Here is a 27708-nt window from a genome sequence, read left to right as displayed (position 1 = left end):
CAGCATGTTTGTTTTGCTGAAGGGAGCCACCAAAGAGCAGGCCTTCAAGATCGGCAACGAGATCGCTGAGGCAGTGACTGCAACCAACCCCAAGCCCATCAAGCTCAAGTTTGAGAAGGTAGTGCTTCCCAACACACACACACACACAGCATATCTGTGCATTTTGATTTGTGCCAACATTTAGAGGTGTGTTTGTGTGTGTGTGTGTGTGTGTGTGTGTGTTCTCCCAGGTGTACCTGCCCTGCGTGTTACAGACAAAGAAGCGCTACGTTGGGTACATGTACGAGAGCCTTGACCAAAAGGAGCCCGTGTTTGACGCCAAAGGGATCGAGACAGTGCGCCGTGACAACTGCCCCGCTGTTTCCAAGGTAACAGGCAAACCAACCCCCCCTTCCCTCCCCCCGTTTCACTGTGCTCTACGCCAATCACTGCCGTGCCAGTATTCTTCCCGCGTGTCGGTCAGGCTAAAGGGCCCCGTCTGCTCATGGACATATATTCAAATATCACAGGATTTAACAGCAGGTCACTCTCGTATGTGTGCTTTTGTTACACCAGGTATGAATCCTGCCTCCTTTTTATGTCCTCTCAGGTTTCTTCCCTTCTCATCTGTCCTGTCAATGTGTGTTCTCCAGATTCTGCAGCGGTCCATTAAGCTGCTGTTTGAGACTCGGGACATCAGCCAGGTGAAGCAGTTTGTGCAGCATCAGTGCGTGAAGATTCTGGACGGCCGGGCCAGCATGCAGGACCTGACCTTTGCCAAAGAGTACCGGGGCAGCACGTCATACCGGCCCGGAGCCTGCGTGCCTGCCCTGGAGCTCACCAGGTGTGTGTGTGTGTGGAAGCACAGTTTCAGTGGCCAGTAGAAAAGCCACATGCAAACGCCACCTTAGAAGGTGCGTGTGTGTGTGTGTGTGTGTGGGCGGGCGGGCGCGCAGAGAGCACCAGAGCTCGCTGTCAGCGGGAATCCAATTACTCCCTCCCCACAGTGCTCATTGTCTGGCTGCACCACCCTGTATGTACAGTACCTGAGTCTGTTGCTAGGCAACCCAGCTCTTAATGGGTGGGGGAAAATGATCAGATTTTAGAAGCATGGGTAAAAGGGAAATATCTAGACTCATTCCTGAGCACTCATTGGTTTATCTCATGTATTTGTCAGGTTGATTGTCCGTGTTGCTGACTTGATCAGGAAGTGATCTAGGACGATATTTAACAGCATTACAAGAGAGTCCAACGGTTATGTCAAGTTTGTATCTTTTCGTTCGCCTCAGGCGTATGATGGCGCACGATCGTCGCCTGGAGCCCCGCGTGGGCGAGCGGGTGCCCTATGTGATAGTGTACGGGATGCCTGGCGTGCCCCTCATCCAGCTGGTGCGTCGGCCCATGGAGGTGCTGCAGGACCCCGGCCTCCGCATCAACGCCACCTACTACATCACCAAGCAGATCCTGCCGCCGCTGGCCCGCATGTTCCAGCTGATCGGAGTGGATGTGTTCAGCTGGTACCAGGAGCTCCCCAGGGTGAGACGCACACTAGTTTCTATGTTACATTTTCAGGAAAGGAGCAGCCAGCGGGATTTCTATCTTACCTGCAGTTTAGTAGCAATGCAAATTACTGATGGGGATAATTATCTATACAAGAAAACCTTCAGTGTAAAAGGATGAAAAGACACAGTAAAACCTAAATGTGCTTGAGTTTGGAAAATAAATGATTGTCTATATCTGACTGATCAGCTTACTGATTGATTAGTTCATTGGTCCGTTGCTTCCTGTCTAAATAAAGGCAAACTTTCCTTCAGTGTATTTAGAGGAGCGAGAACAAAGGATGAAGGGAAACGTCTGTGTGCTTCCTGCGGAGGATGGAATGAGACTGCTGCCTCGGTCTCTGGCCGAGCACACATGCCACCTGCTGGTGGAGCTGAGACAGAGCTGATCAAATTCTAGAAAAGAGAGCTTTTTTCGTTGTTTACAATGGTGTGGTTGTATGGTTGTTTTCCACCATTCTACTCACTGGCTGTGGTCGACAGTTGCGATGACTGTCATGTTAGTCCTGTTAGGTTCAAAGTGTTTTAAACAACCTTTTGGGGAGTAAATTCCTAAGGCAAACATTAACCTGGTGCCTTATAACAAATATTTGAGGGTTGCGTCTTGCTTGTACAATTTACAACAGAAGTTGACTGTGTTTATATCTTAGTAAAATTGGTATTGGAACTAGAATGTCCCTATCACTGATATTGAACCAAATTGGAAATATGATAAATTTGGGAAATTATTGGTGATACCCAGGCCTAGTTTAAAAGCAATATTACAGTTTGATCCAAGTTTTCAGTGATGAGGCTGTGGTTGTTGTCTACTACATTACATTACCCTGAAATGTTGGACAGTAAAATGCATTCAGACTTGTTTCGTCACCGTGTGATTACTCTTCATGTCTCCACACACAGATCCAGAAGGCGTCCTGCTCCTCGGCGGTGGGCGCAGAGGAAGTGGGAAGGAAGGGAACCATTTCCCAGTACTTCACCACGCTCCACTGCCCAGTGTGTGACGAGCTGACCCAGCTGGGCGTGTGCTCGCAGTGCCGCGCTGAGCCGCAGCGAGTCGCCGTGACACTCAACCAGGACATGAGACAGTGGGAGAGTCAGCAAGACCAGTTGTTGAAGGTGAGAGAAGGAAGGAAGGGGGGGGGGGCATTCTGACAGGGCTAAACGATTTTTGTGGGCGTTAGTTAGAATGTAACTGCAATTTTCCTGCCAGATGCAATTACGATTCGATTTGCGGTTTATTTATTTTTGTTTTATTAATTTCTTAAATAAAGTAATAACCAATAAATAAAAAATCCAAAATTAAATTTTTGCAATCTGTGATATGTATTTATCTTGTGAGAAAAACAGTAAATATAATAATGAAAGAGGAAATAAAATCAAAGTAAATATTTCACATTCGATTAATGCGGTCTTCACGATTCGCTAATCATATTATTTCCAATCGCAAATTCTTATTTGAAAACAATAAATCGTTCAGCTCTAGTGAGAACTCAGCGGAATAATAGTTTGGTTTCTGGCTCTAGACACAGAAGAATACTAATATTTTATGGTAAGGAGTTTTAGTTCATTTCCACCCAGTATTCTTGCTCTGCCTGCACACATGGCGGGTGTCAACAAAGACCGATGGAAGTGGACGGACAAGGAGACGAGAGACTTTTTGAATTTAATTTATCAGGAACTCGCAAAGGAAATGGCCAACAAAGGTTAGGACAAGCCGTGGGACGTCATCCGGAGTAAATGGCAGGCGCTTCAAAAAAAGAGTTGTCTCACAGCGTTGCGTCAGCATCATCATAGTGATGTGGTGATAGTGTCGTTGTTTTCTTATTCTAGCTTGATATTTCGCTATCAGCAGGCACATAAGCACTAGTACAACTTGGGCAACATTGATCATTTGTTGGTAGATGGCGCGATCCATTTTGTCTAGAAAAACTTTTTTTGCAAATGTCTGTTGAATGTTTTGTGATTAATTGCAAAAATGAATGGAAACGCCTTAAAATGGCTCAAATCAATCCGGAATTTAACCCAACTTTGACAAGTGGATGGGAACTTAGCTAGTGTAAATAAAGAACATGGTAAATGTAGCCTCGCCTCGGGAGTCTAATATTTGTGTGTGTGTCCAGATCTGTAGGAACTGTAGCGGCTGTGCAGAGCGCCAGGTATCTTGCGTGTCACTGGACTGTCCCACCCTCTACAAGCTGTCCCAGGTCAACAGACAGCTCTCCAAGGCCCCCTACCTCCGACAGCTGCTGGAGCAGTTCTGATTGGCTCCTGAACCCCGGAGCTCCCCGCTGATTTGGTGCTAATCGCTGTCCCCCACCCCTCATCTCAGTGTTAGATTGTCCACTCAGTTGTAATAGTAATAAAAATGGTGCTTCGATTGAACCATGCTGGGTTTTCATTCTGTCTTGTAACTGTTATTTGTTAAACAAGTGTTTCTCTGTGCAGACTGTCTGCTTTGAGCCTCCTGTGGGGAGTGTGACCTCACCCCCCACCCAGGGCTCATGTGTGTGTGTCTTCATGCTTGTTTGCTGCCATCTCAATAAGCTGCTACAGGCTGAGTGAAGCTGATGTCTTTGGAGACACAGCGGCAGACGGCCTGTCCAAGAACTGAGCGCAGTCCGATCAAGGATGACTTGTTGTATCTTGTACCCGCTGTAGCAGTTTAAAGTCAAATCTCAAGACAAACCACTAATTGACTTCTTCATTTTTATATCGACTGCAGTCTTTTTGTAAAATAGTTCCTGTATAGCTCCTTGTATAATCTCACTGTGCATTATCATTAAAAGAACTACAGCTCCGGCCATTAATGCAATCAAATCTGTTTAATGAAGTCTGTTTAAGGATGCCATTTTTCTTGATTGTATTGATGTTCATTATCTACAGAGTGTGTAAACTGGAAACTAAGTTTTCTAAAAATCTGGGACTGTTGCAATACTGTATTTTGATAATTTATGTCATGGTCTATCGTTTCCCAGTGCATATATGGTTTTGTGTGCAAAAAGTCATCAAACCGCGTCAAGATCCAATCTTCAATCTCCATACAATCTCCATACAGCTGTACACAGAATCTGTGTATTTTTATAAATGTAAAAATAAAGGTGTTTTTTTTGTTTGTTTTTAATGGACATTGCTGTGGGTGGAGGTTTGAGATTGATATAATAAAAAGTCAATGTATTAAAATGCCTTCTGTCAATGTTTCAAAGTGACATGTGATTTAGAAATTAGCACATTACATGACAAAAACAAAGAAATCTAACTTCTCCACTAAAGTGCATCATTAAAAACTACTTCTTTCAAATTATACAACTATCATCACACATGTCCTGCTGCTGTTCACTGCGATAGTGCAAAATAAATGTACATTTTTTAAAAACCTCTGTTTTTGGCAGCAGGGTGGGCTGATGAAGAGAGCATACCTGGTTCATCTCATCCATTTTGCTCCCGTGTCCTCAAGCAGAGACTTGTTCTCTAGCTCACTGACCTCCCTGTGGAGGGGAGCAGTGACGTATTTAAAACAATCTGTAGTGTAGCAGTACAGTTCCAAATCAGATCCTTCATCGTCCAGGAGGAGTGAGTCACTGGGCACGCGGTATGGATGGATTATAAGCTGCACAGGTGGCGGTCAGTTAGCGTTGCATTCACTGCACAGTTAATCATCAACTGTTCATGAACAACCAACGGGCACAGACAGGCAGAGACATGGCTCTTTTAGTGTTCACTGAGAGAGTAGTAGGAGAAGGTTTCAGTCTCCTGCAGGTCCCGGCGCCTGGCTGTTGGAGGCAGCCGAGCTCCCTGTTAGACCAGAAACGTCAGGAGGAGTGGGTGCCTTGCTGGGTGAACTGATGAGACTGGTTGTGTCATCCATTTCAATGACCTCAAAGTCTGCATCAGTCCACGGATCAGCCTCGTTGTCATGATGATCATCCTCCTCCTCCTCCTCTTCCTCCTCTTCATTGGCACCTGAATCCAGCAGCGCTTGGCGGTATTCGCTGTCATCTGCGTCTCGCCGGCCCCTGACGCGGGGCTTCCTGGACTGGCCGCCGGGGGCCGAAGCTAGCTTGTACATGACCGGGAAGAGGATGGAGGTGAAGGTGGCGGTGATGAGCGACAGGTACATGAGCAAGGGGTGGTTGGGGAACTTCCCCAGCAGGAAGCCTACAAGAGCGGGAAGCACCATCTCCCCCAACGCTGCCCCCACCACAAAAGCTGCCGCCGTGTGGGCGGTCACTGTGGTGTACTGCTCCAGCCAGGAGATGCCGCTGGGGAAGGTGGTGGCCATGGAGGCGCCGTACAGACCCGAGCAAACCCACAGGGCCACGTTCTCCTTGCTGAAGAGGCAGAGCAGCAGAGAGGACACGGTGGAGCCCACCAGGCTGAGCAGAATCATGGCACCCGGGTACATGCAGGCCGCAAAGAAGATAGCCAACCCCCTGCAGGCGGCAAACGTCCCCCAGAACAACGAGTTGAGCCCTGCAGCCTGGGACGGGGGCATGCGGGCATAGTCCTTGGCGAAGGTGAAGATGAATGAGCCGTATGCGACCTCAGCACCCACGTAAGCAAAGAAGAAGAAGAAGAGCAGGACAACGAGAGCCATGTGATGTTTGGCCACCAGGGGCTTTCCCGAGGACGCGGGGGCTTTGTCGCGTGACGCGCTGCTGCGACAGTAGAGGATGAAGAAGAGGAGGGAGACGAGAAAGACAAAAGAGCCGATCACGACGTAGGCCCACATGGATTTAAAGGTGGTGGTCTTGCTGTGGATGTACTGGAATACAGTGTGTAGATCAGGGGTTTTGCTGATTGGTTCTGTGGTGATAGGAGGTGTCGAGCTGGTTGCTATGAAAGTTGCGCTGCTGTTGCTGTCGGGCCCAAACAGCAGCTTGGCGATGATTGGAGACACAAAGGCCCCGGCTGCGAAGCTGAAGTGCAGAGCCTGCATGTGAGGGCCCGCCTGCTCGCCCCATGTGTTCAGTATGAGGACATTTCCACCTGAAAAACATCAACAGTCAACGCAATGATGACCCATGGTGACACTGTGTGACCCACGATGCCCTGCAGCAACATCACATTAGAGAAAATCAAATATATCACGTATAGTACACAATATTGCAATATGTGCTTTGAAAAAATATGTACACAATGCCATTTTTGATAAATAATTAGTATTGTGGATTTGATAAGTGGGTAAAGGCAAATAATAGAACAGCTAGAACAGCCTGCCTCACTTTACTGCATTGTCAATCTTTTGATAATTTTTGGATGAGTAGATTAAATGATTGGCCTCTAAAATGTCAGAAAATTTGGGGAAAAGTGGATCAGCGTTTCCCAGACCCAAGCTGACGTCCTCAAATGTCTCGTTTTGTCCACAAAGATATTCACTTTACAGTCACAGAGAGAACACATTCATATTTAACAAGCTGGAATGAGAGGATTTTAACTATTTTTCATTAGAAATGACTCAAATTAGTTAATAGATTATCAAAATAGTTTGCGATCAATTCGATAGTAATCAATTAACTGATGTTGCAGGAGCTTAAAAGAATTGTAATAAAAGTTGCAATGTTTTTTGTATGTTTTTTTTCTGCCACTGAAACACCCCTGAAAAGGGCCCATGCCTCTTGTTGAATGAGTTCTCAGACCCTGAGGGACCTGCAAACCTTTATACTCATAGGCCACAAATATGGCCTCCACAATCCAGCGGGACAGTCTCTGGCGGGACAAAGGCTTACCCCTATGGGGAGTAGCCCAGGACACAAACAGCTGATCCGTTTTTCTGAACACAGCCGTCCGACTCACATACATGTGCAGAGCCTGGACAGGGCGTAGCATGTGAAGCCGGAGGTGGGTGGAAAGCCCAGAGCTCCACTGAGGGGCCCCTGTAGGCTGAGTCCACCACTTTAGGCACAAATGCTGGGTTGGGCCGCAAACAGACTTTAGAAAGCCCTGGGGCACACCGCATACAGGTAGGCTGAACAAACCAAACCTGTAAGTCACTCACTTGCTTTGCAGTGGTTAAAGCCAAGAGCAAAGCTGTTTTAAGAGAGACAAATCCCTACTGCCTCCATAGGCTCAAATGGGCGATGAGAAGTCCCATAGAGGAACCAAGGGCCTGGAAACTGGGAGCTTGCAGCGTGCCCCTTTCATGAAAAGACAAACTAAGGGATGTTGCCCTGCGGGCATATCCCCGAAACCCACATGGCAGGCTGAGACAGCAGCCAAGTACACCTTAATTGTGGAGAAAGCTTTTCCTTCCTCCATCAGGTTCTGCAAGAAAATCAAGGCGATTCCCACAGGGAAACACCCAGCAAAGTTAGAAAAATAATAAGGAAATGAATATGGCGACGTACGTGTGACGTCAACCCGTTCTCACTCCTGCTTGGTCATTGGCTCTAAGAGCCACATGCTGATACAGAGTCTGGCACGTGGGACTACTGGGATTGGTTGAAGTCACAGGAAACTCCAGTTATTAGACCAATTTGTGAAAAGGTCGCGTTGATTGGACAAAATTGCGAGTCACACCAAAGTCACAGTGATTGGTTGAATTTGGCTCGATTGCGACATTGCAAAATCCTGGAGGGTCTGATTAATTGATTCATCTTTGCAGCTCTAAAACCCAGTGAACAACACCTGCTCCACAGCACGGCAACACAGAGACTAGCGGGAGAACATAGTGGAGCATCTAGCAGCTAAACAGACAGCTCTTACCCTCCGGAGTTGATGGAGACTAAAAACAGCTAAATGAGAAAGAATACTGGACTAACGGTCATCAGATCAAACGTGTCTCCCAGTCCAAATGTATGTTCCTTTGTGTCTGCTGGATGTGTAAACACGTCGCCACATCAACTTTAAATGGCAATGTAGTGTTCACAGCTTGTTGCCCCCAAGTGGCCAAAAAGAACCAATTCATCCAGGTTTAAAACAATCTGGAGGATGTTTTCTTACATGACCTAGATTATCATCTGCTGGCTCAGCAGCTACACCATTGTCCCGGCAAAGCCGCTCTTAGTCATTTGACTCTCATGTGGCTTATTTGATAGCTCCTTGACTCCTTGGCCCTCGGCTGTCTCAAAGCTCTTATTTCTGCCCCGATGAGCGAGCATCAGGAAGGGATCATCGAGAAGCTATGGGCGAGGATACTCAAGAGCAGCCTTCCTGGAGCCATGCAGCTGAAGGAGTTGCTAACTAGGCCCAAACAGCTGACGAATTCATGTGACGCTTCAGAGGAAAGGAGGTCTCATCCCTCTAAAACAAGTTTGCCTGTTGCCTCTCTCCTCTTGTGGTTTTATTGCAAGGGAGGGAAATGGAGGAGTCGAGGAGGAAATTTAAGTAACATGAGATGCACCTCTAGTCTCTGAGTGAATTGACCCTGGATTGGTCCTTCCTACTACCAGCCAGTAACAGAGCTTTTCCACAGCAGACATGTTGACTTGTGTTCAGGTGTTATTGATCCTGCTCTGCACCCTGTACGCCCTGCAGTTCCATGATCTTTAGTGTTTCTATAATTGACGCTAAACCCCCAACCATCACCATCAGACACCAAGAGCCTAAGTCTGTCCGAGGTTTCTTCCTAAAAAGGAGTGTTTCCTCGCCACTGTTGCACTAAATGCTTGCTCTTGGGGGAATTATTAGAACTGTTGGTCTTTGTAAATTATAGAGTGTGGTCTAGACCTACTCTATCTGTAAAGTGTCTTGATATAATTCTTGTTATGATTTGATACTTTTAATAAAATTGAATTGAACTGAATAACATTAACAATAGCAGTGTTCTGTTTAAGTGCGGCAGGGAACTCCTCCTGTAACTGGACTGCAGTATGGGCGGGAATCACCAGTGGCTTCGCAGTACGTAATGTCACATCCACGCTATATGGCTCTCTTTCTCTGCTTTCAGAAACTGTTTGAATTTCTTGATAGCATCAACGCTCTAGGAGTTACGGTAGGGGGATAAAGTTCAGTTTAATATGAATTAAAAATGTTTTGAAAAGACCAGACAATATCCATATTTGAAAGGTTGAAAACTAAATTTTTTCCTCCAGTTCTTTGCAAAAAAAAAAATACTTTTTATGATCAATCCATATACAAAATACTTGGCAAATATGTGTCTGTTGCATTAAAGTCTAATACTGTACCACAACTTATATTGTACGTTTACCCTCCAGGTGAGCGAGCCTCGTGCTATTTGCTAATATATGTATTGTAGTTATATGAATTGTTGTCTTACCTGTATCCAGAATGCCCATAGACATCCCAATGAGGGACATGAGTCCAGTGAGGAGCAGAGCCTGCTTACAGAAAGGGATAGCACACATTCCAAATGATGTGACCAGCATAGAAACCCCTGGAAGACAAGAAAAGTAGAGAGAGAAAAAAAGCTCATTTATCCCAGTGTCTATTAAGCTCCTAAAGAGCCGCAAGTAAAAAGTAGGGAGATTTGGAAGTGTACTTGTGATCTCTCTTTTTAACTGATGCATCAGGACCGTAGTACGCTCTGTTGTATGGTATTGTACAGTTTGTGCTGTGTGTACATGCTGTCTCTGTTTGTTTTTACTATGGCTGCAGCATGGATTAAGTGCCCAAGACAAATTTCCTACGATGTGGGACAATAAAGATAATCTCGAATTAAGGAAATGACAGAATAGTAACTTGATTGATTGATTGACAAGGGTTATTTTGTAATTAAAGATGTAAATGTACGGACATTTCAAATAGCGTTAGGACCTCAAAAAGAGACGAGGATTTTGATTTTTCCGACTACCTTTTCGGAGTATTTATTTATTTGCTTAATTTTGCTTTTTATGTTTTCATAGGGAACTACTTTTGTGTCTCGTATTTTTAAGTTTTTTGTTTGTTGTTTTGTATGTTGTTTAAAATAAACAATTCATTCAAAGGGTAGTCTATATCCACAATGTTCCTCTTCCGGGATTGCTCCGATGTCGATAGAAATTCCGCCAGTTGTCCCTCATTTTGGCGGGATGTCCGTCTCCTTCCTCTGTCTATGTGTTGGCGTTCTGACCTCCGGTGGATTTCTGAGGACTATGGTTAACTGCTCCTCAGATCTCTGCAGGGTAAATCCAGACAGCTTGCTAGACTATCTGTCCAATCGCAGTTTTCTCTTGCAACACTTAATAAAAAAATGTAGTAATAAAAGAAAAGTGGCAGAGTTTATATTTCAAAAAGCAGCCGAAGGCGTTGTTTGTTGTTATAACAACAGCTACTGTTAAAGTATCCTAGCCAGAGTGGTGCTAACGTTAAATAAAACAAAGTAAGATCCCTGTATCAGGAGCACCCCGTCGTATCTTATAACTCTCTGTGCTCCGACTCCATTTTTTCTTGTTGAAATGACTGGCTGGCTACTCCAATTGTCATTGGTCGACCGTCGTGCTTGACGTAGGGCGGTTATTTACGGAGAAGTTGATGCTCCGAGCTGCAAAAAAAGGTTGGCGGTGACATTTTAAAAAGGGCTCATGACAAACACGGTTTACTCCATAGGATTAATCAGAATCAAAAATTATTTATTGATCCCCGAATGGAAACTCGGTTAATAGTAAAGTAAATATAAACTCTGTATAATGTACTCTGTAGTACATTATACAGAGTTTGTATTTATTTTATTACACGTTCGCTGGCAGCTTCAAAAAAGACACCAAGGGTGAACATAGCCTACAACTACTTTTGAATATACACATTTCACCAAAACAAGTTCCTTCCCAAGGCTATTTTGCAGCAGCACCGTTACTCTGTCTGACACTTAGCACAGCCCAAGACAATTTTGATTGGTTTAAAAAAAATGACAATTAACCAGAGCACGCCTTTCTCCCGTCCCATACGTGTGGATGAAGGGTTACCTAACAGGAGATGCGGGTTCATGAAGTCGAAGAAGATGCCTGCTAAGAGGGAACCGCCAATGTAGCCCGAAGAGCGGCCGACGAAGATGTATGAAATGTTGCTGATGTTCTTTTTCACATTGACAGCCAGGTCCTGGAACGTGGGGCCAAGAACAGAGATACACATCCCCTAGGAAAATAAGAGAGGAGTATTGTATTTATGTATTGGCCTGCATTTTATTCTAGTCTATTAAGATATCTGCCTCTTGATTAATGGGGATCTCCTTGTACTGTATAATCATTGACTGGACTGACAATGAAATCTGACTATTACTATTATACTCCTGAAAATGTCTATTGGACTCCATCGTAATGACGTTTACTTAAGCAGAAAAAAAAAAAAGGTACAGAGGCAGTTTTCTAATTCAGTGGTAATGTTTTTCAAACTATTTCTTTAACAACCATGCCCTTGTTTCTTAAGTATGGGCCAGCTCCTTTATCTCATAACTGAATGAAAAGAAACAGAGTGGATGCCCAAATAGCAAAGAGTGTGTTTGTGTGTGTGTGTGTGTGTGTGTGTGTGTGTGTGTGTGTGTGTGTGTGTGTGTGTGTGTGTGTGTGTGTGTGTGCGTGCGTGTGTGTACTGCTCCTTGTGTGAGCAAAGGAAGAAACGTTCCAGAATAAGCAGACACTTTAAAAGGTGCTCTAAGAGATGTCAAGCATAGTTTAGGCTAGAACATTTGTTTTCACTTACAGCAAACATCTTCTCACTATCTGCTATCTGCCTGTCCCCTAAACACACTGTAAAAACATCTCCTCTCTATCTGCCTGTCCCCTAATAGAAACATATCCTCTCTATCTGCTAGCTTTAGTGTACGGAAGCACAGAAAGGAGGGGAAGGGGCAAGCTAGTCTAATTTTGTTTGAAAATACTTTGAACGTCAACAGAAAGTAAGATCAGCCAACATCCCTTAGAGCACCTTTAAGTGTGCTGATGGATATCAGTAATCTGATGCTTAGCTGAAGAGCAAGTTTTGCAACTATGTATATCCTCTTGGTGCAGGATACTGCAGCATTCGCACATCACAACTGGCTTATGGTTCAGTGACAGCCTGACTCTGGGAGTAAAAAACCCATCTTAATTTATTCAAAAAGATATCAATGACAGCCTTTTTTCAATCTGTCTTTGTCACAACTAGTGAAAGGATGGATTTAGGCCTGTAACAATGATGACATATTTGTCTAAAGGCAAACATTTTAAGGTAACTGCCTTTTCTTTGTTTAACCGCAGTTAATTGTTAACATTAGCTAAGGTCCCAAGGGGTGTGGCTGTTGATGGCTTTGTCAATTTTATGATTATTTAAGAAAAAAATACATTGTTTTATGATAATAAAGAGGCGTGGTTTACTTCCTAGGCTGCGTTATTACATTATCTGGGTCACATGCCAGTGATATAATAACCAAAAGATGTAGCTACCCTGGGAGTCCTTCAAAACTGTTATTTGTTAGAAAAAGGAATGATTACATTTCAAAGTTTATAAATCAATTGTAGAGAAAAATTTCTAATTATTACAGCTCTGGTGGATGCGCATAAGAATGTTGCCCATGATAAATGTAGTTAAATAACTCCTACCTCATTTATTACAATCGTGTCCTACACCACACACAAAACTGAATGTTTGCAGACACCTTTCTCAGCATGCTAATCTCATTTACTGGACTATGGACTCATTTTGAGTCTGCTTCTGCTACAGGTAACATAACATTAGAATGACGTTGTTTTTTTAATATATTATCACATTGTCACGTAAGTAAATAAAGAGAAGGCCTGTGGAAACTCACTGATACGTGTTTCTACATAAGCACACAGGTTTTAGCTAAATGTACCAAGCCCAGGAAAGATGCACAGAGGGCGAGGGTGACCATCCAGCGGCCGCACGCGCCATGTCCGCCCCTTCTTCCGCCGACCACATCCACTCGGTCGTCGAATCCTGGTTTTGTCGCCCGCTTAACCGCCTTCAGCGCACTCTTCAGTCCTCTTCTTGTATCCTTCCTTTTGTCGAACAGGGTGTCCTCCTGGTCGTCGTTGTCGTCCTCCATGCTGGCGAAACGAACGTGCTTCTTTTTAACGGCGGTGTCTAGTGCGGTGGACGAAGACATACTACCTGTCAGTACTACGACTGCTGTGCCGGTGATGTTGTACTGCCAGTGCGCTGTTAGCGTTTGCGTGCGGCCTCACTGTTTCCTGTTTGTATGTTTCTCGGGGCTAAGAAGTCGTTGAAATTAAGTCAGTCATCTTTAAACACGCTGGACCGAAGGTTCAGAGAACGACAGACAGGCAGCAGGTATACTCATAGACAGTTAAAGAACGCGTACTGTCACATCCCAATGTGAGGAGAGTGCAGTTTTGAGTCGCGCATGCTCAGATGTAAACGGTTTACGGCATAACGCGTCATACCCGATGAGAGTCGAGTCAGACCGAATCTGGCCGAGTGCAAATGTTAATTGCGCATGCTCAGATTTAAACGGTTGACGATATAACTGTCATACGGAAATTTGTGAAGTCCATGAAATAATAAACTTTTCTCATTACAAACAATAACAGAAGATGGGAATCATTTCCGAAACTTTTTAGTTAGCTATCTATGGTTGTTTGATTGCTAACGTTAGCTCAAAACACCATTCCACTGACAGCCTTCGTTGTCTTTAATTGCTAGCTTGTAGCAAAGCTAGCAGTCATTTCAAAAGCGTTTTAGCTATCTATGGTTGTTTGATTGCTAACGTTAGCTACCATTCAACAGGTTAACACCATTCAACTGAGAGCCTTTGTTGTGTTTGATGCTAACTTGTAGCCAGCAGTGAACCAACTTCGTTTTAGTGTGTATAGAGCAGCATATCTCCACCAGCTCATATTTACTGTATTAACATTAACGCTACAGAAGTCTCTCGTTAGCATCTTGTATGCTACTTGTCGCAAAGTGACGCATGCGCAACTCAAATCTACACTCTCCTCACATTGGCCAGTAACAGCTACACTGCCGCTACCAGCCCATAGACAGTTAACCCGGCGGAATCCCTCCATACGTCAGCGAAAGTACGGAGCCTACAGTATGGATTGGCTGCTGGATGCTTGCGAAGATCGTCTAATGACACCATCCGAATGGCGCAACGAATCAGAATCAGAAAGAGATGTAGGCCTATTGCCACGTAAGTAGCACTTAGTAGGAATTTGCCTTGGTTTATGGTGCATACATAAAACCAAAATGAACAAAACCAACAGTAAATTTTGTTTGTTTGTGGTTGTCTGTTTCTGCGTGTGTTGTTTTGTCTCGCTCCCTCCTGTCTGTTTTTTATTTTTATTTTATAATTTATGTTTTTCGCCCTGGGACACGTTCCATGTCTCAGTTTATTGTCAGTAATTGTTTGTCACTGTTTGTTCCTTACAATATAAAAATAAATAAATAGGTCATGAGAATTCATTAAATAAACGTTAGTCATTTTTTTGGGGTGGGGAGCGGCATTGGATGTTCGGGGGGAGATAGCAGCTGTAGATGCCACATCGAAATATTACACATTATCTACCTGCTGGGAACCTGAAGATTAATATAAGATGAAGCTCAGCGCTGTGTGTTAAGCTGTTCCAGTCATAAATCTTGTGTTCTAAAGATTGTGTTCCGTTAGGAGCCCATTCAAATGTTGAAACTTTAGAGTATAGGGACAGACCGATTATCGTTTTTGGCAGTTTGCAGATTGTCTGTACCGGTGTTTTTTTTTTTTTTGCATGAAAGTTAATAAATTAAAATGTTTTGACTTGGAGTTTGTAACATTCCAAAATCTAAAGATTTTTAAAATGTAAATGTATATTGGTATCCATATATCAGTTATTGGTTTCACTAACTAGGCCTACTTATAATCGGTATTGGCCTTGAAAAAATAACATCAGGCCATCCCGTTTTTACCATCCATTATGATATTGATGAAAACCCATGCTGTGATTTGGTTTCAAAAGATTCAAGAGTCAAGATTAACTTTATTATCCCACATCATGGTAAATTTGTCTTGGGCACTAGAGGCAGATATTAGGCTTTTTTTCCAAACTATCGGTATCGGCATTTATAAGGCCGATAAATGAATATTAGAAAATAAAATAAACACGGACGGTCAACCATGTTATGAGATTTTGCTTTGCATAGTTTGTCCACCAGAGGGCGCGCTACAACGTCCCTTTTGGCAACTCTGTGATTTTTTTCTTTTTTCTTTTGTGGTTTTTCAAAGGACTTTAAGTTTCATATCTTAAGTTTGTATCTTTATACATTTATCAGAATGTTAATATATGTTGATGTTCCTCTGTTCTGATGTGGCAATAAAACAAACAAGTTTATGTTTAAACTGCATTATCATATTATTTTAGTGAGGACTCATAAATAACTAATGTTAGGGAAATCTCTTTATGTTTTGTTACATGTTTCAGAAAACAAAATTAAAATATACAGTGTATCGGCCAAATATTTGTATCAACATCGCCCTTAAAAATAATTTATCGGTCGGGCTGTATTTGGCACTTAACCCATGCTGCAGCCATAGTAACCTTTGACCTTTGGAGATTTCTGTTCTGTTCTGCTCCTCCGATCTCTGCAGGGTGAGTCCAGACAGCCAGCTAGACTATCTGTCCAATCGGAGTTTTCTCACGCTCGACTAAAAATACTTTTGAATGTACACATGTTCCAGGTTTAACATTAAAGGGGGCCACTGTCTGTGCTTTACAGTCACATGAGTTGATTTAACAATCTTTAGTGCTTGTGTTGTGAATGGAAAGATAAATTAGGAAAAAGTCACAGAAAATGTAAACATCTTTTTTTTACTGTCTTGTAAATTCTGAAATCTGATTGTGTTTACATCATATTACATTGCATATCCTTTAGGTCACCACCAATCCTGCAGCAGCTAGGAAAGATAGAAAAAGTCATATTTAAAAACATTTGGGTAATTCATGAGCGATAAGGATGAAACAAAACTAAGCAATACATAAAACTAAGACAGAAATTTAAGACAAAAACTAGGCTTAAGTAGGATAAAAGAAGCAGAGATGCATTTCTTGCAGAAGCAACAAAAAGCAAACACATGTAGACATTCTGAATAAAGCCAGGTATTTGATTAGACGCAAGAGGCAAAATAATAACTGCAAGTACAATGACAGAAAGTAAAAATAAAGTAAAGTGATGCCTGTCATGAAAAAACGGATTGAATTATAAGGCAACAGATGTGATTTAATCTTAATAAAAATATACATTTAGGGGGATAAAATATGTAAACGCTGTTAAAAAAAGAAAGAAGAAGAAGGCATTTCTGGTTCTGAGCAGCGAGCGCTTCATTACAGAGCAAAGCTTTGGACAGTTAGGATGCTTTGCGGTTCATTTGCGCTTCTATAGTCACTGCTCTGATGGAGGAACAGGGACACATTTACAACATCTGAGGTAGAGAGTGTCACAGGTCTGCAGAGGGAAAATCATCGACCCGCAGGAAAAAGCCAGTGACGGTGCACTAGTTTTTCAAAGAAAGGTCTCTGAGTTTTTCCAAAAGCAGTCGATCATTGTCGAGCACTGAGTGACTTCCTAACATGTTCAGATGGTCCACTGACACTACGTGGAGGCTCCAGGGAGACGCATGGCAGCTAGTAAAACACCATTAACACACTTTCAGCCATTTTCATTTTTACATTTTTTGGTCTTCAGCAAATGAAACCGAGGCTTTAGGCAAACGCCCGTCAATTACAGCATGACGTTCTCCACAAAAACGACAAAATAAATACAATAAGAAAACATAAAACAAACACCTGTCATTTCATCGAAGGTTAATGAACTGGGCACAGCGTTGATGATTCACCGGATTTCACTGTCTAATGGTCACACAGTCAATGATTAGTAAGACTCATGTCCTCACTTCCAATGCAAATAGCTCTCTAATAAAAATAAAGTGGTGAGGAGTTACATACGCGCCAGTAGTTTTTGGTTTTTTTTGGTCCTTTTTAAGAGGTCATTTGTCCGAGCAAGGGATGTGTTGTTGACACGGCGACGGTTATCACCTGGACCACGACAGCTGCTGGGCAAACTTTATTTGCTTTTATATACCAGGAAGCATTTTTTTTCTCCACTTGTACAAGAGGGCTGGCATTGGAACATTTTTATGTCATACAGTGAAAGTCTATGCGGAAAATATTGGACCAAATTACAGAGAAAAAAACAACTTGAAAATCAGTCTCACCTCTGGTTCATTTTAAAATGAAATACTGCTCAATATCAATACTGCAGGAGATTAATAGACATAAACACAAACACAAAGTCAACACGTTCAATTTTTAGGTTCATAACTGAAAGCTGCTGTTATGTGCAGGTTAAGAGTTTTTGTTGTTACTGCTACTCATGCGAGGAAATCTTTTGCACCCCGCGAAGAATAGTTCAGCACATAACCATGCCGCATATTTTTCTTTTACATTCATTTTTTCCTACAGATTATACAAATGAGATCACACATACTCAGGGTTTTCCCGACCATTCTAAGTCTTAGGTGCAGCACCTGAGCCGTTTGTTTGTCAGCACCTAAGCCGAATGGTTGTGAAATGTGGCAAAAAGCAGAAAAAGAATTGGAAAAAAAAAAGCATCTAACTAACTAAAAGACTTTTCTTTTTCAGATCTACTGACTGTAGTTGTACTTCTTTTTGAGTGTTATTTATTTATTATCTGCTCTAGCTTTACCAAAGTTTTAGACACAGGTTTGCTGATTATATGGGTCCAAAATGATTTTTCATGTCAGATTGCTCCTTTGTTTACCACATTTTCTTGAGGAAAGAGCCTAAAAATAGATATATAGTTACAGCCTTTCAGTTCCAGTCTTATGGAATAAGAATAATGCTAAGCTAAGCTAACCCGCCGGCTATCTACTGTTGGTATACATTTTCTCATCTTACTGTTGACAAAAAAGCAAATAAGCATATTTCCCGTAATGTCAAACTCTTCCTTTTAAAAATATTAATCACAAACTAAACACTTCTCAGGCACACTGTTCGATTATAACTAAGCCTCTTTGTTTGAGTCAATTGCAGCACAGTCAGTGGCCCACTCCTCCCACTCTCTGTGGATTGGGTTTGTATTAGTTAATCACTAATAAGTCTGTGATAATTCCACAAACCAAAATTGCATGTAGGAACATGCTAGGGCTGCACAACATCTCTAATACTAATACTCATTAAATTATCAACTGCCATAATGAGCACATCTTGAGAGGTTGCGACACACTGTGGAAGACACGCAGAGATTGTTTGTGCTAGTTGATAGAAAATATCAGCAGGAATCTGCACTATAGAATGTAACTTTAATTCTTTCTTCAGTGCTGCCTCTTATATTCAGTTTAGTGTTCAAAGAATGTTGGAAATGATTGACTTTCAGTCACTTGAATTTCACCGGAATACTGAAGGCAAAAGAAAGGCAGAACTGAGGACAATTTAACATCTGTTCATTTATCGCAGGTATTACTGTATTCAACGGCATTAGCTCATATTTTCCATATTATGCAACCTTGGAATATACACCCTAAAACTTTGGAAAAACTTAAATAATTGAAATATAGATGTTACCTTGAGACCCCTGCCCACATTGGGACCTTCACGATGATGTAATAATGCAGAGGTATATTGAGAGTGTGTGGAGACCAAGAAAAGACCAAGACCAAGGCAGGGTAAGATAGAGTCAAAACCAAGACCAAGGCAGGGCGAGACCAAGTCAAAACCAAGACCAAGGCAGGGCGAGATCGAGTCAAAACCAAGACCAAGGCAGGGCGAGACCAAGTCAAAACCAAGACCAAGGCAGGGCGAGACCGAGTCAAGACCAAGACCAAGGCAGGGCGAGACCAAGTCAAAACCAAGAGCAAGGCAGGGCGAGACCGAGTCAAGACCAAGACCAAGGCAGGGCGAGACCAAGTCAAAACCAAGACCAAGGCAGGGCGAGACCAAGTCAAAACCAAGACCAAGGCAGGACGAGACAGAGTCAAGACCAAGACCAAGGCAGGACGAGACAGAGTCAAGACCAAGACCAAGGCAGGACGAGACAGAGTCAAGACCAAGGCAGGGCGTGAACGAGTCAAAACCAAGATCAAGGCAGGACGAGACCGAGTCAAGACCAAGACCAAGACCAAGACCAAGGCAGGGCGAGAACGAGTCAAGACCAAGACCAAGGCAGGACAAGATAGAATCAAGAACAAGACCAAGGCAGGGTGAGACTCAGTCAAGACCAAGACTAGATTTGTGTTAGACAGCCAGAGCTTCTTCTCATGTCTCCCGCATTCACTTTCTTGGGAGTGTGTGTAAAGAGGACAGGAAGAGGGGGGTTTCAGAGAACAAACTTTAAATTAGTGTAAGTCAAGTTATTGGTTGCATTTGACAATTTAACACACATCTAAATCAGAAAATGCACTGGCTGTTTAGCAAAATCCATGCAGTCATGGTCTTGACGGGTCTTGAAATTAAATCCTGAGTCCTTTTTATCCGAGGCCAAGTTAAAATGCGGTCGATTCCGGGATGAGAACCAAAACCTTCAAAAATTGACCGATCTTGAGTACTACAACACTGCCTTAAGGTCTAGTTCATTTCAGAATTGCAGAATTCCCAAACTCATAAGCAATTTATTGCCACAAACTAATTGATAGATTTTGGCCTCTAAGGGCCTTGTTTTGGTAATCCAGCCTTGAGTACAGCTCTTTGTATAAAAGAAGGGATTTCCTGGATCCAGCCTGGAGGACAGAACAGAACCTTTGTGCTTAAAAGCTGCTTCCCTTCAAGTGTCTAAGCACCCTTACAGCTCAGACGATCGCAGAGCTTCAGGACTAACACTAATGAGGACCTCCGGATGTCCCTTTGAAACACTATCAACACATTACCCCCCTGTATTTACAATTTTTGGCTTTAAGAAATGTCCTGTCCGAGGGACACTGGACACAATATAGACGGCAAGTTTAAAGGACAAATGTTTTGCAGACCAGTTCTCTTTGCGCTGACGTGAAAACAAAAGATGTTGATTGAGGCTAAATCAAGTTATGTTCCCACACATGACTGGGTTCCTGTCGTGGACAATTTGAAGACTTCTTTTTTATGCTATATTTCTACATAAAAACAAACAAACATATGTTAGTGTTGAAAACTGATTGTAAAGAAAGTCCATCTGAAAGAGTTTTTGGTTGAGACACTGGCTCAAGCTGTGAATACACCGCATTTATAGACCAGCACAGCACCTCTTCTTTCCCTTGTGACAAATAAAATGAAGTATTTTCTCAGTTTTCATTTAAGACCTCAAGTTTGTGTCTGCTGTTTTTGAGATTAGTTCAGTCATAACAATCTAATGCATAGTTCTTCGGGATCTGTACTTCAACCTTTCAACCCCCAACTCTTAACTGATATGTTTCATCACTTTGGCATTTTCTTTTACTTAAGGCAGTTGTTCCAATCTTACTCCTTCTGTATCTCAGTATTCAGCAGTGTCAGTCTGAACCCCGTTGTGTGTGTTTGTCTCTTTCAGTCGGTTCAGCGGGACACTTAGAGGACGGACTCTCCAGTTTTGCTTGTCGCGTCTTCCTGAGCCTTTTCGTGATCGCGCTTCTGGCCGGCCAGCAGTTCACCCTGCTCTTTGTTCAGGGCGTCCTCCTTCTCGTTCCTCTTGCGCCGGGCCTCCACCCAGGGGATCAGACAGAGGACGGCGCCTCCGAAGATTGGGGGGATACCTGCCAAGTAGAAGGCTACGTCGTAGCTACCCAGTCTGTCCCTCAGGAAGCCTGTACGCCGAGAACAGGGACAGAAAGATATAGAGATGTTATTATCATTCCAACAGGTTTCCAACGTTTGACATCACTTTTTGCATTGAAGTTTGAAATGTATTGAAGCTTTCTGGCACAGGACATAAAATCCTCTATTCCAGACTCAAACTCTGTTTACAACCAAAAACGTATCCAGAGAATATATATTTACAGAGTAACAAAGTATACAAAGTATCTATACTTGGTTACTGTCCTTAAGATGAATTTTCATCCATATTTTAATTTTGTACTTTGACTCCACTACATTTCCCCTAAGAATCTTTGGTATTGTTGCTACAAAATAAATGAAAATAAATTTGTAAGACTGTTTTGAAAAGAAAGTTTTGTGAACCATTGCTCTTTGATTGCAAGTGTAAAATATGCCTTATGCATGTTACATTAAAAAGCAAAATTTTTTGTTCTAATGCATTTTGTTGGTAGCTGTTATGTGTACATACATATTCGCCTTATTTTTATACTGTTATATTATATTTCATGTTTAATGACTGGGCAATATATCAATATTATATTGATATCATGATATGAGACTAGATATCGCTCAGATTTTGGATATCATAATATTGTGATGTGGTATAAGTGGTGTCTTTACCTGGTTTTACAGGCTGCATTACAGAAAAGTATTGTACTTTTCTGTTACCAGACTATTTGCCTTTTCAGCACTTAGACATTACGTCCACATTACTGATGATTATTGATCAAAAATCTAAGTGTGAAGGTATTTTGTTAAAGCATCAATTGTCAACCCTAGAATATTGCTTCGATATCGATATATTTAGTCAGTAACATCGTGATTTCTGATTTTCTACTGATTGCCCATTCCTACTGGGGGAACATTTCAGATGTAAAATGATGAAACCTGAAACTAAAAATGTCTAGTTTTAATGAGAGACAGTACATCCAGAGTAAATATCTAAGTTTATATATCCATCTGTGTAAATAGTAGCTATGTGTGAATTGTGAATGTATTTGATCCTGTACCGTTGATCAACTGTCAGTTAGTAGTTGTTTCATAGTTATTTTTTTATAGCTGGCCACAGAATGTTTCCTTTGATTGCTACAAACACCCGTTACACAAGTTAATGCTCGCTCCATTCAAGCACGTGATGTAATGCCTAATGTTCCTTGTAGCTGACCCTGACCTCTGAACTTTTCTGAGGGGAAAAGTGACACAGACTGTAAAATGAATTTCTTGCCTTTCAGCATGAAGCTCACATAAGCTGACGTACATGTTACTAAAACTGATTTATATCATGGAAGCCTTCAAACCCACACAATGCAGGTTTAGTTAAAGAGCTCATGCATTTCTCATGGAAAATTGGCAGAACACAGCTGTTAGAATGTAGTGTGTGCTGGCTGAAGATGCAAGCACATGCTGCAGCACATATGGCGTCTTCGCATGGTACCAAAATAAACACTAGGTGGCGCAAAAGCGTTACAGTATGGATGTGAATATGATATCCTTTTTTGGGGGGCATTTTAGGCCTTTATTTTTTATATGTAGCACAGCTGAAGAAATGAATGGGGAGAGAGAGAGAATGGAGCGAATTAATCCATGTCGATATGGATCCTAAATTGTAATTGGGAGGATGCTAGTTCAATACCCAGACTGACTTTGAACATCGGTACGATATTTGCTGATTTAATTCAGGGGCCTGCAATCGATACAATACTATATGCCCATTTCACACAGTTACATTCATAGCAACTAAAACATGATTTGGCAATACTATTACTGAGCTCTTCCAGACATTTAAATTAAAAACGAACTATGCTCTTTAGTAATAGTTAGTAGTGGGAATAAAGTGGGAATCTGCAATAAAGAGGCATCTTACAGACCATAGTGTATTGATTTTTCACTTTGCATCAAATATTTTGTATCATGGATCCAGATTGATGTATCATTACACCCCTCGACGTGAGCATGTAGCATATACACACTGGCTTCTTGAGAGCATTCATTAGACTAGTATTTAGACTATATTACCTGCGATGGGGGGCCCCACAGTCATTGGCACGGACATCAGGCCCAGCAGGAAGCCGATGGCCTGGGACACATCTTTGTCCCCGACCAGCTCAAAGGCGATAGGGGCCATGATGCAGATGAAGCAGCCGTCAAACAGCCCCATCAGCAGGCACACGGCGATCAGCCCGCCGAAGATGTTGCACAGAGGGATCATCATGGACATGAGGCCAATGACAAAGAAGGAGGCTACCTAGAGGGACAGGAGAGAGGCATGGATTCAAATTCTTCTCTCACTCCTTCATTTGATGGTTTCATAATCAGGGTAAGGCTGGGTAATAAATTGATGTTAGCCGGTTTAGCAGGGTGGCAAATGTTTTTTCAACAAGGGCCTTGCTGGGGCCAGTCACAGAGCATGGATATAGAGCCCAATAGTTTCTGTGATAACAGAATTATGGGAGGAATTGGTAAATTGAGAATTAAAAAGCTATAACACAGATTTCACAGGACCCTACATTAAAAGTCATATTTGCTGAAATTGACCCTATGTTTGAGTAGAACTACATAAAGCAGGTCATTTAAAAAAAACTAACCTTAATTACAACTTGTATCCTCATAGTTGTACTACAGCACTTACTATTAAAAATAAGTTCGGGGACACTACCATATCTAATCATTAAAATAATAGATATTTTTGTGTCAGTGTTATAAACGGTCCATAAGCACCGCCGGCTGCTATAGGGGACCAATCTTACTTCTCCAGGTTGTAGGACGGCTCGTTTTGATGAAAATGAGTTTGTAGCTTATTGTTAACCTTACTATGTCAGGAAAGATGCATCACTTGTGATTTAATATAATTTCACTGTGGAGTAATTGATCCCAGAAGTCAGAATCTGTAAATATCTTTCCTGCTTTGCTCACATTTACAAAACCGAGAGCACGAATTATGAATCTGTGTGCACAGTTTATTAAACTTAGGGAACAGATAAATGTGTTTTTAGCTCCAATGGAAAAACTTATCTTGGTTTAAACTAACACTCCCAAACTTCATATCTCATTGAAATGCTCAGATAGTGGGCATGTGCATGGCGGGGTAAGCAGGAGGCAGCATGTACAGAATACTGTACATGCTGTTGTTTGTAATTTCCATGGTAACATTAGTAGCTTAGTGTCAAAGACCTAGACCGAGCCACAATTAGGGGGCGAAACATTGTTGTCAGTGTCTGTGTTGCCAAAGGTCTCCGTTTGCGGCCGTTGAGACTGCAACACAACACCGCGGATTCCAAGCCAAAACGGGTCAGAAGTGTTTCCTAAAGTCTCGGAAACGCCAGAGCAGGGGGAATGAGAGGGGGGAAAGCCAGAGCAATGGGAATGAGGGGTGTAAACATTGCAAAAGATATTAGTTTTAAAACAAAACGTAGCAATTTAAACATAGAAAGAGAATCAGAAAAGCGTTTATTGCCACAGTAAGTTATAGGCATTTTTATTATAAAAAAAGAGCTTTCAAAGGTGAGAGAACCCAACCCAGTCTGCCTGCCTGTCATGTTCTGCTCCTTTGTTTGCAGGTACTGGGAGTGGGCGGGTAGGTGGAGCTGGGCGGGTCGTCTTTACTTGGGCGTTGCTTACAGAAGGTATAAAGGACTGCCCCCTTGGGAGTCTCACTCCCTCTAAGCTGATCCTATGTCATCCATCCACCATTTTGTTCTTTGGTTGTGTCACTCCCCGATGTGAGTCGAGTGCACATTTGAGTTGGGCATGCTCAGATTTAAACGATTTACAACAAAACGTGTCATATCCGATAAGAGTTGAGAGTCGGCTCTGGTCGAGTGCAGATGCGATTCGCACATGCTCAGCGTAACGTGTCATACTGAAATTTGTGAAATCCATGAAATAACAAACTTTTCTCTTTTTTACAAACAATAACAGAAGATGGGAATCATTTGAAAAACATTGTAGCTATCTATGATTGTTTGGTTGCTGACGTTAGCTCAAAACACCATTCAACTGACTAACTTTGTTGTGTTTGATTGCTAACTTGTAGCAGTGAACCAATTTTGTTAAGTAGGTCTATTTTTACTGTATTAACATTACAGAAGTCTCTCATTAGCATCTTGTAGGCTACTTGTCACAAAGTGACACATGCACGAAGCAAATCTGCGCTCGAGTAACATTGGGGACAGTTTGTTTTACTGCACCATACAACACACATTAAACCATACATTCACTCATCCACACATGGCAAACACGACTGATGTCTTCTACTCTTACACACCCCACCATTACATTTATGTTGAGTTAAGTTGTGTTATTAGTCTATTAAGTTAAATGAACTACTTTTTGACTAAACTATCTGTGTTTGTTGCCGGCCTTGAGCCAGACGGTAACAAAGGCTTCAAAAATATGTTGATAGCATACTGGTTGTACCAGTGAGGTAAAAGCTGGAAGTTACAGAGGTGACAGCTGATCTTCTCAGACTGGGTCCTTAATCTTACCTGCAGGTAGACTTTGTTGACCCCATTAACATAGTCTGCCACCCTGCCGAAGATGAGACGGCCCACACAGGACGTGATGCCGATGCACATGAGAAGAACTTCTTTACTGGCCTCTTTCCCAAAACGCTCCTCTACATGCTTCATCTGGGGACAATGAAGAAAAGAAATTGACACAGATGTCTCATGGCTCTTATCCAGTCAACACCTGGGAAAAAACAATGTTAAAAAGGCAGAAGAAGGAACAGCACATCCAACTGCAGTGGTAGTAGTTCAGCTTTATATATTCAACAAGTCTCATTGACATTGAGAGAGACCTTGTGTCTGTTTAAACTGACATATCTCAGCAAGTAAGCAAAATAAAAACACCGGTATGATGATTAGAGCTGCAAAGATTAATCAATTAATTGTTTATTCTCTCCTATGTGACAGTAAACTACATATTTTTGAGCTGTGGACAAAAGACATTTAAGGGCTTGGGCTTGGAAAATGTTCCCCCATTTTGTGGGATTTTATAGCCCAAATAACTAATCGATTAATCAAGAAAAAATGTCAACCGATTAATCAACTAACTAACTAAATCAGAATCAGAAAAGGGTTTATTGCGTAACACATATGAAAGGTCCTTGGTGAGTGATGCAAACATAAACAAACATTAAACATGAACATAAAGTGAACAACAAATACAGAAACAAATATGTACTAAATAGTTATTTAGCATAAGAAAACACATGGTTAGTTGCAGCCCTAATGATGTCTTCCCGACATAAGAAATCACATTTTTATAGAAGTCTCAGTGATGAGTTCAACAGCTGTCTTGTCTTGGGTAAACGGCATCCAGTGGTTAAGGCAGCAGTGTGAGCATACCGTATGTCTCCATTATTCAGTGTAGATGGTACAGGGGATTGTATAATGTTTCTGTCTTTTCTAAAATTAGAAATTAACTCTGTTCCTCTAAATATTTTTTATAAAAAATAAAATAGCCCAATATTACAAATCACAGGGATTTAACATACTGTAGGTCTGTAGCCTCCAGATGGTTTAAAGCAAAGTAAAAATGTCAGTGCTCTGTTGGAGAGTAAACAATATTGATCAATTTTTTTATAATATAGAAAGTCAGATTCAATATGTAAATGAGAATCATCCCCTAACCCCGCTCAACACTGGTGCAAATCTCCTTTTTTTCTACAAATTTATTTTATACAATGGTTTACAATGCAAGAGGGCCTAATACTGCGCTGTGCGGGACACCATCAGTCATCTGGGCTCTAAACTATCTAAACTTAAACCACAACATGATTTGTTCCAACTGTACACAGAATCATCAAAACCAATGGAAAGCAACTTATTTTACAATAACTTCTGATTAACAGTATCATAAGCTGCGAAGAGATTTACAAGGAGAGCACCACAATGTTTTTTTTTATCAAGTGAGTTATTAATGTAATCCATAAAAAGCACTTTACAGTATTTCTTCCAAGAGCACATATTTGTGAGACGTCTTACATCACAATGTTTTCATGCTTAGGACGTGGCGCTTCACTTGCTCAGTGTTTTGCATTCTTAGTAAAAACAGGTTGTATATGTATGTGGGAAATGGCAGTGTTTCCACTGCTCTGTACTGTATCAGCCATTTTGCCACAGTTTGTTGTTGATTCTATCTTACCCCTTATCTAACTGCTCCATATTTCAACATTCCTCTTTTATTATCTGTTTCTACTGCCGGTGAATGTTAGATTCCACTTCATACTGTTAGAAAAGCAGCCCAGATGTACTTTTCCACATTACTTGCTTTATGTGCACATATCTGTGAGGCCCAGAGTTAGAAAGCCAGTGAGAAAAGATGGGGCCTCCTGTCGGGAGCTCTGGCAGCTACTTTTACCTCCAGGCAGGCGGCAGCAGTCCTGCTCAATGGGCCTGTGTGCGAAGACCTCTGGATGACTTATCGTCTTTGTCAATACGCCACAAGAGCATGCTGTGTGTACGAGAGTGTCCTGATTAGTGGGAATTCCCAGAACCAAGAAGCAATGCTACAGTGTACCCACT

General features: G+C 42.1%; 3 protein-coding genes and 1 long non-coding RNA gene across 5 annotated transcripts in view; 1 reads left to right on the top strand and 3 right to left on the bottom strand.

Annotated features, from left to right (window-relative positions):
• Positions 1 to 4718, top strand: part of rev3l (REV3 like, DNA directed polymerase zeta catalytic subunit) — an 87791-nt gene extending 83073 nt beyond the window's left edge. The window contains exons 27-32 of the mRNA XM_034901037.1: positions 4 to 118; positions 231 to 368; positions 633 to 823; positions 1269 to 1515; positions 2439 to 2654; positions 3659 to 4718. Of these exons, the coding sequence (XP_034756928.1) occupies positions 4 to 118; positions 231 to 368; positions 633 to 823; positions 1269 to 1515; positions 2439 to 2654; positions 3659 to 3799 (1048 nt within the window). The 3' untranslated portion in view covers positions 3800 to 4718. The remainder of the gene's footprint in view (positions 1 to 3; positions 119 to 230; positions 369 to 632; positions 824 to 1268; positions 1516 to 2438; positions 2655 to 3658) is intronic.
• A 559-nt stretch (positions 4719 to 5277) lies between these two features.
• Positions 5278 to 13783, bottom strand: mfsd4b (major facilitator superfamily domain containing 4B). Of its 2 annotated transcripts, none has more exons than XM_034900973.1 (4): positions 13243 to 13783; positions 11378 to 11546; positions 9754 to 9870; positions 5278 to 6524 (listed from the first exon to the last, which is right to left on the bottom strand). In XM_034900973.1, exons 1-4 carry the CDS (start codon positions 13513 to 13515, stop codon positions 5281 to 5283), a joined length of 1803 nt encoding a protein of 600 aa, XP_034756864.1. In that variant the 5' UTR covers positions 13516 to 13783; the 3' UTR covers positions 5278 to 5280. The 2 variants fall into 2 exon arrangements, with proteins under 2 accessions (XP_034756864.1, XP_034756865.1); XM_034900974.1 differs by having other exon boundaries at positions 13198 to 13431.
• Positions 11998 to 13191, bottom strand: LOC117961986. The gene is made up of 2 exons (XR_004660531.1): positions 12336 to 13191; positions 11998 to 12047 (listed from the first exon to the last, which is right to left on the bottom strand). It is a non-coding gene; the product is annotated as an uncharacterized LOC117961986 (long non-coding RNA).
• Positions 13784 to 20472: 6689 nt separating the features above from the next.
• Positions 20473 to 27708, bottom strand: part of slc16a10 (solute carrier family 16 member 10) — a 47573-nt gene continuing 40337 nt past the window's right edge. The window contains exons 4-6 of the mRNA XM_034900989.1: positions 25666 to 25809; positions 23198 to 23426; positions 20473 to 21171 (exon numbers count right to left, since the gene is read on the bottom strand). Coding sequence (XP_034756880.1) covers positions 20936 to 21171; positions 23198 to 23426; positions 25666 to 25809 — 609 coding nt within the window. The 3' untranslated portion in view covers positions 20473 to 20935. The remainder of the gene's footprint in view (positions 21172 to 23197; positions 23427 to 25665; positions 25810 to 27708) is intronic.

The sequence above is a fragment of the Etheostoma cragini genome, chromosome 18 (assembly GCF_013103735.1).
Source record: "Etheostoma cragini isolate CJK2018 chromosome 18, CSU_Ecrag_1.0, whole genome shotgun sequence".
NCBI lineage: Eukaryota > Metazoa > Chordata > Actinopteri > Perciformes > Percidae > Etheostoma > Etheostoma cragini.
The sequence above is the reverse complement of the archived record's forward strand: the minus strand, read 5'-3'. Positions and strand labels throughout refer to the sequence as shown.

Bases quoted from the DNA above. Each gene is read 5' to 3' on its own strand.
- mfsd4b (XM_034900973.1), bottom strand. From the start codon at position 13,515: ATGTCTTCGTCCACCGCACTAGACACCGCCGTTAAAAAGAAGCACGTT. The intron at 9,871-11,377 runs GTAACCCTTCAT...CTTGTCTTCCAG, and splicing joins GAACCCGCATCTCCTGTTAG to GGGTTTCTATGCTGGTCACA. The intron at 6,525-9,753 runs GTAAGACAACAA...GATGTTTTTCAG, and splicing joins TATGGGCATTCTGGATACAG to GTGGAAATGTCCTCATACTG.